The 15509-nt window shown below is 40.9% G+C and overlaps 2 protein-coding genes across 5 annotated transcripts in view; one reads left to right on the top strand and one right to left on the bottom strand.

Annotated features, from left to right (window-relative positions):
- Positions 1 to 2183, bottom strand: part of Xpnpep3 (X-prolyl aminopeptidase 3) — a 52130-nt gene extending 49947 nt beyond the window's left edge. For all 4 annotated transcript variants that reach the window (XR_003714205.1, XM_028789858.1, XM_028789863.1 and 1 more), the window contains exon 1: positions 2091 to 2183. Coding sequence is in view for 3 of the 4 variants with exons in the window: in XM_028789858.1 (XP_028645691.1) it covers positions 2091 to 2154 (64 nt within the window). In the remaining variant the exon portion in view is untranslated. The remainder of the gene's footprint in view (positions 1 to 2090) is intronic.
- A 506-nt stretch (positions 2184 to 2689) lies between these two features.
- The window catches only part of St13 (ST13 Hsp70 interacting protein), a 35675-nt gene continuing 22855 nt past the window's right edge, over positions 2690 to 15509 (top strand). Inside the window, exons 1-4 of the mRNA XM_028789982.1 lie at positions 2690 to 2889; positions 10306 to 10363; positions 13054 to 13126; positions 14179 to 14249. Of these exons, the coding sequence (XP_028645815.1) occupies positions 2780 to 2889; positions 10306 to 10363; positions 13054 to 13126; positions 14179 to 14249 (312 nt within the window). The 5' untranslated portion in view covers positions 2690 to 2779. The remainder of the gene's footprint in view (positions 2890 to 10305; positions 10364 to 13053; positions 13127 to 14178; positions 14250 to 15509) is intronic.

Here is a 15509-nt window from a genome sequence, read left to right as displayed (position 1 = left end):
AAGCTGAATAAACCCCTCCTTCCTCAACTTGCTTCTTGGTCATGATGTTTTGTGCAGAAATACAAACCCTGACTGAGAAACCTCCTAGTGTTGGGATTAAAAGTGTTCATCACCATACCTGGTTTCTTTTTTGTTTGTTTGTTTTTTGTTTTTTTTTTTGAGACAGGGTTTCTCTGTGTAGCCCTGGCTGTCCTGGAACTCTCTCTGTAGACCAGGCTGGCCTCGAACTCAGAAACCCGCCTGCCTCTGCCTCCCAAGTGCTGGGATTAAAGGCATGCACCACCACTGCCCGGCCCATACCTGGTTTCTTATGGTAGTTAGAGCAGCAACTCTCAATCTGTGGGTCACAACCCTGTGGGGGCCGAACAACCCTTTCACAGAGGGCCAGTATCATCAAGTCTTGCATACTGGCTATTTATATTACGATTCACAACACACACAAAATTATATAGTTATGAAGTAGAAAATAATTTTATGGTTGGGTCACCACTAAATGAGCTGAATTAAGGGCTTGTATCATTAAGAAGGTTGAGAACCACTACTCCAGAGCCTTTCTAAAGAAAGGCAACTACATGTAGTTGGGGAGGTAAGTTCTGGGAGAAGTGAATGATTAAACTACATTGTATGGAAGTCTCAATAAAAATATGTTTTTTAAAAAAGGAGTAACCAGGAATACCACATATCCAAGTCCTATTTATGAGATTTAAAACCTAAACTCCAAAGATAACAGAATAATTAAAATGCCAAAAAAAAAAACAAACATTCCTCTCTTCTTTGCTGAGATCCTGTACCAGTTGGGTCAAGACTATAATCATGCAGCTATAATGTCATCAGTTGCTTGTCTGCCTCCCCTTTGATGGTGAGCAACTGTGGTGAAGTTGAGATGCACCCTCAATAACTAACTCAGAAAGTTACTGGATGAAACTGCACTTTCTGGCTCGTGAAATGAGAAGTTGCAAAAGGATTCCACCAAGCAGTATTAAGATAAAGAATTGCCATAAACGACTGGACACAATCATGTAACAAACATCTGGCTTAACTGTGTTTCAGTCCCTCAGTGGTAAACTGAAGATTCAATGTCACTCTTTCATTAAAACTAAAAAACATTTAGTGGTAATATAACAGGATACTGAACTTACTTTCCTTAGAAACAAACTAAAATATATTTACTAGATTTTTACTTATTTTAGTTCAGTATCTAGTCCTAAAGCTGGATCAAGTCAGGATTTACACGAAGCTTCAAGAGAGTCAACGATCAGAAACAAAAAGCTAGTTCTAGTCTAGTCACAGGCTTGTGGCCTCTGTGAATATAACTGATCAATCACACATTTTCATTCACTCCCCTCAAAGGCATGTCGTAAACTTCCAGGATTACAGAATAGGGTCTGTGCAATGGAGAAATTTTAAATAGCTGATATAATTTCATTTTCAGCGAACCCAAGTATCATATGTAAATATCAAGACCAATTTTAATGTCAAATACCCTATTTTCTGGTTCACATTTTGCACATCTCATCTTAAGTATAATCCAATATTAGGTCCCCTTACAAGGTAGATGACTCACTTTTCAGTGTAAAATTTTATTTTAGATTAATTGCTCACCATATTGTACACGGAGGGCTCACATTCTCCGTGCTCTATCACCTTGACTGTTTATGTAAGACCTTAGGCACGTCCCCCGTCTAGTTCTTTATAACCTGAATTTGTTTCTAAACGTGTTTCTTCTATCCTTTGAGGTAGCTCTCCAATGAAACCTATGAAAAGGCGAAAGATTTACCCTGACCTAACACACACACACGCGCTACTTGACATGAAACAATTTACCAAGTGTGATGATAAAAGCTACAAATTTAGAATTCGAGTAACTTTGAAGACAATCCCTTGGAGTTCCCTGCTCTTCGAGTCATTCTAGCTTCCCAGAATAACAGAGCCTAAAGCCCACTGTTTCCCAGAGCAGCCAGTCAAAAGAAAAATCTGTGGGGGGGCCCCAGGAGCCGACTGGTCCAGATCATCAACCTGTAGCTCTTTGAGCTGCTTTAGGCTTCTCCAAAGGAAGACCTGAAGGGGACGCCGGCAGGAAAGACTCTAACCTGAGAGGCCGCGGAGCCTTCCTATAACGGGAGCCAGCTTGGGGGTTGAGAGCAGAGACGGCATGGCCAGCACCACACTGGTCAGGAAGAGAAAGTACAAATTGTGCGGAAAAAGCCACTAGCACAGCCGCGTCGCCAGGAAACTAGTCAACCGCCCGGCCCCTTCCGGCAGTCGCCGCTCGCGGGCTTTCTTCCCGGGGCGGCGCAGAGCAGTGACGTCACCCGGCTGGGCTTTTGGCGCGCCGGTCCCACGGGCATTTCCCCCCCCCCCCCCTCATTAAGGCGTCGTGTTCTGCTTAGTGCCTACCTTCACAGAAGAAATATCCTATTCCAAATGCCTCCCTATGTCCCGCTTGAAAGCACACACACAGGGTCCTTCATCTATCCCAGGAACTAGGTCAGAGGAAAGAATGCGAGTAAAACTGTTTGCCTATCGAAGCAGGCATTATCACGGGCAGCTACACTTCTAGAAGATTCTAGGCGGAGCACAGGCCCAGAGGTAGAAGTAGGAATGAGCGAGCGAAGGACCGGGGTCACGAGGCCGTTGGGGGGGAGGAGCCAGCAGCCGGGGAGGTTCTAGTCTGTTCTGCCTCGCGGCAGCCGCCCCCTTCTACTTGGTCACGTTGAGCCGCTCCCGGGCCTGGCATCGCGGCAGTCGCCCAGCGCCTGCAGCTTGCAGCCTCCCCACCATGGATCCCCGCAAAGTGAGCGAGCTTCGGGCCTTCGTGAAGATGTGTAGGCAGGACCCGAGCGTCCTGCACACCGAGGAAATGCGCTTCCTGAGGGAGTGGGTGGAGAGGTGAGCTCTGGGCCCCGCGGACCGTTGGGGACGGGAAGAGGGGGGAGCTGGGCCCGAGCTGGCTTGAGGAGGAGGGTAGCGGGTCTAGGCCCCTTCGTGGTTCGGTCCTTAGTGGCTTCGAGAGGTTATCGGAAGGATTTGGAACGTTGGGCAATTTATGGGTGGAAAAGCAGAGGGTAGAGCTGGTTTTCCCGCAGTGGAGTCTCCAGGGGGTGTGTTTGGGGAGAAATAAATGTGGAGGGTTGTGGATATTTGAGTAGTGGAAATAGTGCGCGAACTAAGACAAAGCTTTTACAGGGGGACTGTTTTTCTTGAATCTGGCGTCTTGCTTAAGTCGCATTGACCCATGTATCGTTTTAAATATTCGTAGTGATAACTTCTTTATTCTATAATAACTTCAGTTATCTGTATTTGACCTTACGGCGATTTTAATTGCGTGGAATTGTGTTGGGGATTAGTTATACCCACGTTAGTTGTAGCGCAGTCGCTTCAAATACTTTAGGAAAATGATTTTTTCAAAGACCAGTGTGCTTGCAGGACTAACTGGAGAGTATTTCGTCTGCGTACTATGAATTCCGTGAATAGATATTGTGCCAACTGCTGGAAACGGCATTACTGGGGAATTGGTTTTTCTTTTTGTTGTTTTAGTTTCGTTGATAAGAGATTTCTAAAGACAGAATTAGAAGGAAGCATAGGCACCAATTAGAATTTGAGGGTGAAAATCAACAGTGCCGACAAGCTGTAAATCTCTACAGCTGCCAAGAGGAGGGAGATGAAAAGATATTAAGTCATGCCTTCTGAATTAGGGTCAGCAGTGAAAGCTTCCGAGTACTTGTAGAAATTGGGGAGGATCTTCAGAGAAAATGTTCAGTGTGTCATGTCGAGCATGTTTAGGGACTTTGGTTAATATAAAAAAGAGATGGGGAAAGGTAAAGTTATATATTTTTTCAATTAGAACCCAGAAAAAAAACAAGCAGACCTTTTAGCCATGAAGGCCTGAAAGCAACTGTGTGGAGCGAAGGGCTCATATAAGCAGTCTAAGTACTTTACTTCTTTAAAGATAATTATTCCATACTTTTTTGCATATCTTCAGATGAACCAGCTTTTCTGAGAAGTTGTTTTCTGGCCAGATGATTGGCAAGTCCACTTGGATTAACTTTAAGGGAGGATCCAGTAAATAATGTGTAATTTTTTTCTTTTTAAAACCTTTTTTTTTGGGCTGGCTGAGAACTTGCTCTGTAGCCCAGACTAGCCTCAAGTTCACAGCAATCCCTTGTCTCTGCCAGCTATTGGGATTAAAGACATTTGCCAACACACCAGCTGTTTCATTTTTTTGAGCTATTTTATGTGTATTGAATGCTTTGCGTGTATATGTATGCTTGGTGCCCAGGGAGGAAAGAAGAGGGCATCGGGTTCCTTGGAACTAGTGGTCGTAAGCACTATTGTGGGTGCTTGGAACTGGACCCTGGGTCTCCTGTAGGAGCAACAATTATTCTTAATCACTGAGCCATCTCCCCAGCCCCAGTGTGTAATGTTTTGGGTGGTTTAGAATATAGTCTTCCCAGGGAAAGGTGGACTAGGAGGAAGTGGCTTAATTTTAATGAGTCTCTACAAATCCCTGATACTCTTCACCTAGGAAGGACCCTTTTATATGTTTAATTTTTTTAAAAGATATATTTATTTTGTGTGAATATTTTGCTTGTACTTTAGTAAGTACACTGCATACTTTTTAGTGAAGCCAGAGTAGGGTATCAGATCCTTTGGAACTGCTGTCACAGACAGTTGTGAACTACCCATATACGTGCCAGGAAATGAACTTGGGGGTCTCTAAAGAACAGCAAGAACTCTTAGTTGGTGAAATGTAATCTCTTCAACCCTTACGGTATTTTAAATCCTGTCAAAGGGCAAAGCTAATGCTTCTTTTTCAAGTCCAAGGCTGATTATGAGGGAAGAGGTCCGTCTTGATTGGTCTTCAAGACATCTAATGTCAGTATAGCTACCTAAGTACTGTTTTAGGGTACAAATAAATGATACAAAGTTTGTTTTTATAATTATGGTTTAATAGTTCAACAGTTTACCTATTGGAGGAGAGGCTCCTCAGCTGTTAAAAGGAGGGCTACAAATGTTGCCCAGGAAGGGATTTTTTTTTTAGGAAAGTACCTTTTTGTTTTGTTTTCCAGACAGTGTTTCTCTGTGTAGTCCTGGCTGTCCTGGTGCTCACTCTGTAGACCAGACTGGCCTCGAACTCAGAAATCCGCCTGCCTCTGCCTCCCAACTGCTGGGATTAAAGGCATTTGCCACCACCGCCTGGCTAGGAAAGTACTTATAATCAGGTGGCGGCCATGCCGTGGCGGTATGCCTTTCATCTCATCGCTTTGGAGGCAGAGGCAGGTGGATCTCTTGAGTTCAAGGCCAGCGAGTTCCAAGACAGTCAAAGCCACACAGAGAAACCCAGTCTTGAAAAACCAAAAAGAAAAAAAAAAAACAACATTTTTTAATGGGGAGGCTTAGTGCTTGTTCCAGCATACCTTCCCCTGCCCAGGAAAGCTGCCTGCTGGCTGGGAGTATTAAGGAAGAACAGGGGCAACATGTGCCTGAGTTCCTAGTTCTCTGGAGGTTGAGGCTGCAGCAGCTGTGATTCTAGGAGTTTCAGACCAGCCTGGCCAAACACAGCAGGGCCATTTAGAGATGGGTCCCTCCCATCCAAAAGAATCAAACAAAACCACAGTCAGTAAAGCTGCATTTCAAGATCTTGGATAGGCACTCCTTAAGACATGAGCAAAAGCTGGTGGAGTAACTTTCTTTGGGGGAAATGGACCTGGTGATTACTAAGAATGTAAACTATTTCAACAAGCATATGCTCAAGAAAAAAGAAAGTCAGAAGTCAGAAGTGGTGTGCTGACATTCTTCAAAGCCTCTGAGCTTTTTCTTCTTTTCTTCTGTCACTTTTATAGTTGTTGTAGGATATTTACTCATGTTAAATATATAGAACTCTAAGAACTTATAAAATTATAGTAACTATTAAAACAATGGAGGAGAACCCTAGTGGTGTACTTGTGTAATATGGCTTTGAGTCCTGGAAATACCCTTTAACAGTCCTGTGTTTTGAAGTCTTTGCTTTCTCAAAAACAAAAAATGCACAAGTTGCCATTAGATACTTGTTAGGAATAGGAATTGAGGACTAGATTTTAGTGGCTTTTCCTAATGAATAGCCTGTTAACCCAAAAGCTTAAGATCTTTCTGTTCTTTCAACCACTCATCTTGTTAAAGGAACTTGGGTGGTGGTGGTACATGCCTCCTTTAATCCCAGCACTTGTTTGACAGAGGCAGGAGGATCTCTGAGGTCAGTCTCTGGTCTACACAGAGAAAACTAATTCCAAAAAGTCAAAACAAAATTTTTTTTTTCTGTAATAGGCATACCAAAGGAATAATTAAAAAATTCTTAAGAATGTTAAAAATTATCCTGGAGAAATTGTGCCTATGTAGTGAATTCCAAATTACATTTAGTAGAATTCTTGTTAGGCATCACTATTTACCGAAATAGCATCTTAGCTTGTGTATTTCTCATGGGTAATTCAAGTATTGTGTCTGTGATGTTTTGGCGTGGCATACTTCAGTATGAGGTGAAGAATCTTGGGGTGCTTAGGAGCCTTCAAAACTTAAATTGAGATGTTAATATAAACTAGCTGTTTTTTCTTTTTAGGTGGTGTCTTAACTATGTATTCTTGGCTGGTCTGGAACTTTCTCTGTAAACCTGGCTTGTCTCACCTCAGAGATGTCTTATTTCTGCCTCACAGGTGCTAGGTATATGCCCCCATCCTTGGCTCTGTGATATATCAAATATAAAGTTAGTCTATGAACAGTGGTAACATTTAGAGCAAACTGTTTTCAATATTTTAACCTTGGGTGGACAGTGACTACAAGAAAAAAAGAGAACTCAAGATTTCAACTCTAGGAATGTTAATAACATGAGTAGTCCTAGATCTAGTGAGTTCAAGGGCAGCCACGGCTAGTGAGACCCTGTTACCCTACAAGGAAAAAATAAAGAAAGAAAGAAAGAAATAGAACCAGATCTGAATTCACAGTAATAAATGTGAATCCAGATAAACTGTCCTTGTACAAACACATTTTGCAGTAGTGGATGGAACATGGCTTTTAGGAAATATCTGAAGTGAGTAGAATGCATTTCTGCCCTCAGTACAGAATTTAGACTGTAACACCCCAGTGTTTGTACTTGTGCTTAATTAACAATAGCTCAAAGAAGATTGAGATTCTCACTCTCAAGAGAATTATGAAGAAAGCGTTTTGTGATCATATTAGAGGAAGGTTTCTTCTCTATCCTGCCTGGTTGATGATTTAAAAAAAAAAAAAAGTGGGGGCCGGGCAGTGGTGGCACACACCTTTAATCCCAGTACTTGGGAGGCAGAGGCAGGTGGATTTCTGAGTTTGAGAGTTCGAGGCCAGCCTGGTCTACAGAGTGAGTTCCAGGACAGCCAGGGCTATACAGAGAAACTCTGTTTCAGGGGAAAAAAAAAATGCAGAAAAAGTCCGAATGGTGACTTTTTGCAGAAAGCTAGCTTCCTTCTTTGAAACATTGAGAGAGAACTTAGGTCAAAATGATCTACATTTAAAATTGGTTTGGTCTTGGGAGTAGTGATCTACAATTTAGAATGTGAGAGACATGAGGTATAGCTCATAAAAACATTTTTCTATGTTTAATCTTTTTATTTTGGAACAAGTTTTGGTTCAGAATTGATTGCTGATAATAGCTTGCCATCACGCTCAATCCCATTGAGTGTGTGTTTCCTGTTAGTAAGGACAGTCTCTACAATGAGTTAATACTGTCCAGCCCTTCGAATTACAGCTTGTATTCTGTTGCCAGCTCATTTTCCTTCTAAAAGTTGTCAGTTTTACCTTGGCTTTTATGATTTTGATGATTTTAGTATTAAAAGCCAGTTATTGTAGCAATTCCCTCCATTTGAATTTGTCTGAGCTTTTCTTAGAATTACATTTCTTGGCAGGGATGTCACTTCACAGAGCTAAGCTGTTGTAACTATGTTTGGATGTCACCCTACATTCCTGACACTGAAGTTTGAAACTTAGGAAAAACACAGCTAAGAAGCCCTTCATTAAAATTTAACTTATGATCCAGTGTTTGGTTACTGTGTACCTTTCAAAGGTGTTTCTTTTCTTTCTTCTTCTTCTTTTTTTTTTTTTAAATTTTTTTTTTTTAATGTACATTGGCATTTTGCCTGCATGTGTATCTGTGTGAAGATGTCAAAACTCCTAGAGCTAGAGTTACAGACAGTGGTGTGCTGCCATGTGGGTGCTGGGATAAACCCTTGACCTCTGAAAAAGCAGTCAGTGTTCTTAACTGCTGAGCCATCTCTTGCCCCCTCCCTTTTTTTTTTTGTTTGTTTGTTTGTTTGTTTGTTTTTGTTTTTGTTTTGTTTTTCGAGACAGGGTTTCTCCGTGTAGTTCTGGCTGTCCTGGAACTCACTCTGTAGACCAGGCTGGCCTCGAACTCAGAAATCCGCCTGCCTCTGCCTCCCAAGTGCTGGGATTAAAGGCGTGCGCCACCACCGCCCGGCCTTTTTTTTTTTTTTTAAAGTGTAGAAATGTTTGTAGTGTCTATATACTTGTTCTTTATTGAATCATTTTGCGTTAAAACTAAGACATTTTGGATTATATAATCTTTTGTCATGTAGGAACCATTATCTGTTAATATGTTGAGTATATTATATAATAATATATAATAATATATAATAACATATTGAGTAATGGAAGGGGTGTGTGTGTGTGTGTTATTAGAATAAATAAACTGTACAATTTTCTTGAATGAATGGTCCTTAAGAAGGAATGTCAAATTTGGATGAATTAGTGACATACATACTTGTAATCTTCGAGGATGTAGGAAGATCAAAACTTGAAGGTCATCTTGGGCTAAGAAGTCAGACTGTCTTAACAAGTAAACAGGGGCTTGAGAGGTTGGAAGGTTGATTGCTTTCCAAAGTACCTAGGTATAATTTCCAACATCCTTGGTGGTGTTCAAAATCTTGTGTCATTCAAGTCCCAAGGGATTTGACACCCTCTTCTGGCTTCAGGGGCATCAGGTATACACCTGGTGTGTGTGTCTATATGTACATATGTATATATAGACAAACACAAAATAAAAATAAATCTTTTTCACTAGTTACAGACAGTTCTGAGCTGCTATGTCTGTGTTTAGAGCTGAACCCAGAGCCCTTGTAAGTATAGTGAATGCTCTTAACTGCTGAATCGTTTTTCCAGCCCTTAAAAAGCAATCCACCTAGAATCTCCACAAAGGCAAAAGACTTTTTTTTTCTACTTGCTACTTTGCATTTGAATTCTGTTTCATGTTGGGTTTATTGAAGATGCAACTGACTCAGGCTCATGGATAAGACAATGTAATGAGAACCTGGATGAGAGTTGAGCATTTCAAAAGCCACTCTTTCGATGGTCGAGACTGTATGGAAAGGGACTTAATACAATGAAATGTCACCATGTACCAGGAAGGCTAGAAGTCTAGGGTGGAATAACTACACACTGTTGATAACTAGCATAAATCGGTGACAAGAACTTGGAAACTGATGCTCATCTAAATTCAACTTAGATATACATCCTACATCCGGATCCCACCAATGGAAATGTGGGGAGTAGGGCTCTAGTTATAGAAGAAGCCATGCCTGCTGGGTGGGCACAAGTGCTTGCTGACAGACCCTGGGTTCAGGTCTGGGATTTCAGAACTGAGTTGTCCTCCCACCTCCCTGTGGGCTCTTGCACTTACACCACAGATAACAACAGTAATAAAAGATTAATGTGTAAGGCACTTTTGTTACTCTGAGTTAACAAATCCTTAAATCTCTTATTTTGCTGGTTTGTTTTTACCCAGCAGCCACTTAGGCATTCTGCTGTTGACATGTAAATTTAATCTTTTTGTAGGCTTCTCCCCTTTAAGTTTTGTTGTTTTCAGGTTGCCCTGGACTACTTGGAAAGCAGGGCTTTGCAAAGAATCCAGTGGCTTCTTTCTGCATTTTAGGGAGTCACTTTACCACCGAGGCTCCTGACATACTCTTGCTAAATGTCAACCTCCTAAGGCCTTATTTTCTAAGCTAATGGCTTAGAGAATGATTTATCACTTCATTTATTGGTTTTTCTGCCTTTTGTTTTACCTTTAGGAAGAGCTGTAGTACAAGGCTTATAAGAGGCAGGAGAAAGGTGTGCTGAAGACAATTTGAAGTTTACAAAAACTCATAGCAAAGCATTCATATTAATTGAGAATGTACTAAGCTTTGAAAAGTTATCGGAAACATTTAGCCTTTTTAGGTTCATTGCTTTTTAATGAACTTATAGTGACTATTCTAAACAACTTATCTTTTTTTTTTTTATTTCAAGCATGGGGGGTAAAGTACCACCTGCTACTCATAAAGCTAAGTCAGAAGAAAATACGAAGGTAAGTTCAAATTTGTTTTGTTTAAGATAAGATACTATATTTTTGAGACCAGTGTGGGCTATATACAGAGACTGTCAGTCACTGATCTGTTGCTGTGAAGGGATGCCATTACCTAGGAAACTCTTACAGCATTTAATTAGAGGGATGCTTACAGTTTCAGAGGTTTAGTCTGTGCTGTGAAGGAGTACCATTACCTAGGCAACTCTTACAGCACGGTGGCAGGCACAAACAGTAGCTGAGTGCTACATCCTGATGTGCAGATAGAGACACTGGGCTTGGATTGGGCTTTTGGAGCCTTAAAACTGACTCCCAGTGACATAGTTCCTCCAACAAGGCCAGACTCTTAATGCTTTCAAATAGTGCTATTCCCTGGTGCCTAATCCTTCAAATGTGTGAGACTGTAGGGAGTGTATATTAAAAGTATATGCCAACATACCAACAGTTTGCATGTTTGCTAAGGACTTAACAAATATTTTATAGAATTAAGATGGAAACTTAGGCATTTGTTTTTTTAGGAGAAATTTTACCTTTTTTGGGGGGGAGTCATTGGTGTTTGGTTTTTCTAAAGATGTATTCATTTTTTATGTATGTGAGTACACTGCAGCTGTCTTCAGACACACACTGGAAGAGTGTATTGGATCCCATTACAGATGGTTGTGAGCCACCATGTGGTTGCTGGGAATTGAACTCTGGATCTCTGGCAGAGCAGTCAGTGTTCTTAACTGCTGAGCCATCACTCCAGCCCGGTGTTTGGTTTTTCAAGTCAAGGTTTCTCTTTGTAGCTCTGGCTGTCCTAGAATTTGATCTGCAAGACCAGACTGGCTTCGAACTCACAGAGATCTGCCCGTTTCTGTCTCCTGAGTACTGGGACTAAAGGCTTTTTGCCACTACTCCTGGCTTGAAATTTTACTTTTTAAGTTTATGAGAGCATAAGAGAATGATGGTAGTGAATGTGCCACAGTGTCTGTGTGGAGGTCACACGACAACTTGGAAACATTGGTTCTTTCCTTTGACTGTGGATCCCAGGGATCGAATTTAGGTTTCAAGACTTGGTGGCAAGTGCCTCTTTACCTGTCACATCTTGCTTTTTTTTTTTTTTTTAATGTCAGCATAGTAGGCTTTTTTTAAAAAAGATTTATTTAGTTCATTCATACATACACACATACATATATGACGAGTACACTGTCACTGTCTTCAGCCATACCAGAAGATCCCATTACAGATGACTGTGAGCCACCATGTGGTTGCTGGGAATTGAACTCAGGACCTCTGGAAGAGCAGTCAGTGCTCTTAACCACTGAGCCATCTCTCCAGTCCTTGCCTTGTTTTTTTTAAGACAGAGTCTTACTGTGTAGTCCTGGCTGACCTGAATTTTTGTAGACCAGGTTGCCTCTTAATTCAAGAGATCTACTACGTGCTGAGATTAAATGCATATACTTACCACCCCAGGCCTGACTTTGGTTTTTAAGATTGAAGTGGGGGGCAGCAGGCAGTGGTGGCTCACATCTTTAATCCCAGCATTTGGGAGGCAGAGGCAGGAGGATTTCTGAGGCCAGCCTGGTCTACAGAGTGAGTTCCAGGACAGCCAGGGCTACACAGAGAAACCCTGTCTCAAAACCAAAAAAGGTTGAATGGGGGAAAGAATCTTAGAGTGTAGATACATTACTTCCGATGTACTGACAATTGGATGAGTAGGTAAAGGTTGGCTGGTAGTGATACTTTCTGTAAGATACATAGCCTCATTAACCAGAGAAGGCAGTGCCAATTTATCTCTTATCCATAATGTATCAGAGTAGATAAGACGATTCGTGGTTCTCAGGGGTGAGAGAAAATTTGCTATTATGTGCTCTTCTAAGCTTCATAATTTCTTTGTGTGTTTCCACAGACGCTTTCTTTATAATTCTCAAACTGAGCAACCCTTGAAAACTGAAGGGTTCAGGACATTTGGTATGGTAAACATACCATACTGAGTGTGGTGGCACTCACCTTTAATCCTACCACGTGGAGACAGAGGCAGGTAGATTTCTGAGGTCAAGGCCAGCTGACTCTACATAGTGAGAGCCTGACTCAAGAGAAAACAGTAACAAACAAGTAAAAAAAAACACCAAAAACAAAAAACCCTAACAATCTAAAAATGTTCACCCTTCCTATAAGTCTCACATTGTTGCCCAGACTGACCTCAGACTCTTAGGTTCAAGTGACCTCACTGTCTTGACTGTTTTCAGTCTTTTAAACATCAGTTGGGAATAGTCTGGCTTATTTTGCATGAAATATAATTTTCCTATTTGTGTTTTAGTTTTTTGAAACAGTCTCATGCAGGGTAATCTGACCTCATAAGCCCCTGATCCTAAGTGCCTCTACTGTAGGCAGGAGTTTCCGTGTACAGCCAAGATGCTAGATCATGGACAGTCCTAGAGTACAGTGCCTTTGAAGAATGTTCTGTAGTGTGTAGTATATGAATTGAATTTGCTATAAAACAAAACAAAACCCTGACAGTTTAAATTCTTAAAGGTTTGGATGCTACCAGACCTATAGTTATTAGAAATGAGAAGTAAAAGAAAGATATTGACAACTGAAATATAGTGTATTCAAGTAAGGTATTCATGTGTATGTTGTGTATACAGACACAAACACATAAAATGTGTTACATATTTAAGTACTGACAACACTATCTAATTTTCCTCTGCTAGGAAGAAAAAAGAGACAAGACGACAGAGGAAAACGTAAAGACAGAGGAGCCATCGAGTGAGGAGAGCGATCTAGGTGAGCACGGGGTGGTGTAGTGTGTAGTAGGTACTCTTGGTGACAGCCCTGTGTGCTTGGGCTTTTGTTTAGCAGTTTGTTTTGATATGGTGTCTCAGTTTGTAGCCCAAGATGGCCTGGAACTATGGCACAGGTAGCCTTGAATTTGAGACAATCCTCCTGCTTCAGCCTCCTGAATGTCAAGTGGCTGGTTTTATTTACTGGTTTGGTTATAATACTGAACTTCAGACTTTTTCCTGTATCAGTGGTATGCCTGTGTTTTATAGAATTTGTCTACACTTGATTTTTAAAGTTAATTATATTAAAATGAAATAGCATTTTGTCAGTTATATTTACTCTCTAAAATTTTTACTGTTGTAGTATAACTGGGAAAATTATTAGAGAAGTTTATGGGAAAGGTTTTGCGGAGGTCAAAAGGACACCTCTTGGGGGTTAGTTTTTTCCTACCTTGTAGAGTTTCAGGGCAGGAACTCAAGTTCAGGCTTTGGAGCTAGCATTCTACACACTGAGTCATCTTTCTGACCCCCAATTCTTTCCCAAGTGAATTTTGGAGAGTGACCAAATCAGCGGTGTGTTTTATGTAAAATGTTGTGCATATAACCATCATTATCATTACACTAGCTATCTGATTTTTACCAACAGTTTTAAGTAGTAGTTTTGTTTTTTTAATTTTTATTTGATGTGTACAGGTGTACCTATATACCATATACATGCGTATGTGGTACTCTCAAAAGCCAGAAGAGGATATCAGATCCCTTGGTACTGGAGTTACCATCTCTCCAGCTTACCTACTAACAGCTATTAGTAGTTGTTTTTAGCAGGGAAGTAGTTTATAATGTATCAGAGTTTAGGTGAAAGTAGCTTATAGTTGTACTAGCAAGTAGTTCATTTTCTTTTTGGGTTATACCTATAGCCTCCATCTTATTGGGTAGTACTTAGCCCTGAGCTCCACACAGAGCAGTTCATCTCATTTTACAGTTTCAAGCCAGTGGCCGTTAACTATACCACACTCGTAATTTAGTTTTTAATCTCATGGTTTTCAACTTCGGCAGAAATTGACAATGAAGGTGTAATTGAACCAGACACTGATGCCCCTCAGGAAATGGGAGATGAAAATGCAGAGGTAAGTTTAGTGAGTTGTTTTAGGAAAAGTGAAGTTACCCAGTGTTGGGATTATTTTATAATTCTCAAGATGTGCATGATAAATCTTCCTTTGACTTAGGACACTAAAATATTTGCAAATTCCCGTGCTATTTTTAATTATAATCTCTGAAGTCTTGTATTTTGTTTTACTTGTTCTTTAAATGTACTTCAGTTTGACTAACCTGTAAAATTGTTCCCCTAAAATATATACTTACAATTAGAAATGTCCTTTTTTTTTTTTTTTTGAGATGATTTTGTTTTTTTTTTTGTTTTCCCCAAGGCTGATTTTTTGTTTTGTTTTGTTTTTGTTTTTTTTTTTTGAGACAGGGTTTCTCTGTGTAGCCCTGGCTGTCCTGGAACTCACTCTGTAGACCAGGCTGGCCTTGAACTCAGAACTCCACCTGCCTCTGCCTCCCAAGTGCTGGGATTAAAGGTGTGCGCCACCACCGCCCGGCTCAAGGCTGTTCATGAACACAGAGATCCTCCTGCCTTTGATTTCCAAGTGCTGAGATTAAAGGCCTGTACCACCATACCTGGCTTAGAATTGTCTTTTGAATATCTAGTGGCGGCACATTATTTTCCAAATGCTTTTGTCACAAGGAGCCTCTCCTCAAAGAGGTGAAAACTGGTACTTTGGAAGGAAGTGTAGAATACAGTTTCAATTAGCAATGAGTAGTGACCTTCCAGAGGGTCACAGTTTGTCTTAAAATTCTCATGGTGTCTACTAAGGAAAGTTGTTTATAAAAAGTAATGTAATGACTGCAGCTTAAGACTTGGACCTTCAGCACCTGGTATCCTCAGAGTCATCTTTGCTAGTCTTGTGTGAGGTAGTCTGTATTTGGGGCTTTGAGCTTATATTTTCCTGACTTGTAATACAGTTGAATATATTCTGATCTATTTTGGTCATCAGTGGGCATTTGCATAGTCCTGTTCAAACATTTTCTCAATTTTTTCTTAAGTTGTCTTTTCCTTTTTTATGTCTCTATCCTCTCCCCACCTTTTTTTATGATAGGGTCTCTTAGTTCAGGCTGATTTGAGAATTTCTGTCTTAGTTCTCCAAATGTTGCAAATACACGTCTTGCCTCTGTGCCCAATTTTATGGGATGAGATCCAGAACTGAGTTGCACTCGGACCACCTATATCTGAGTCCCTTCTGATTGTGTGTGTGTGCGTGTGTGTCAGAGAGAGAGAGAGAGAGAGAGAGAGAGAGAGAGAGAGAGAGAGAGAGAGAGAGAGAGAG

The sequence above is a fragment of the Grammomys surdaster genome, unplaced genomic scaffold, assembly GCF_004785775.1.
Source record: "Grammomys surdaster isolate TR1022 unplaced genomic scaffold, NIH_TR_1.0 125852, whole genome shotgun sequence".
Classification (NCBI taxonomy): Eukaryota; Metazoa; Chordata; class Mammalia; order Rodentia; family Muridae; genus Grammomys; species Grammomys surdaster.
Note: the sequence above shows the minus strand (reverse complement) of the source record. Positions and strands in the feature narration are given on the sequence as shown.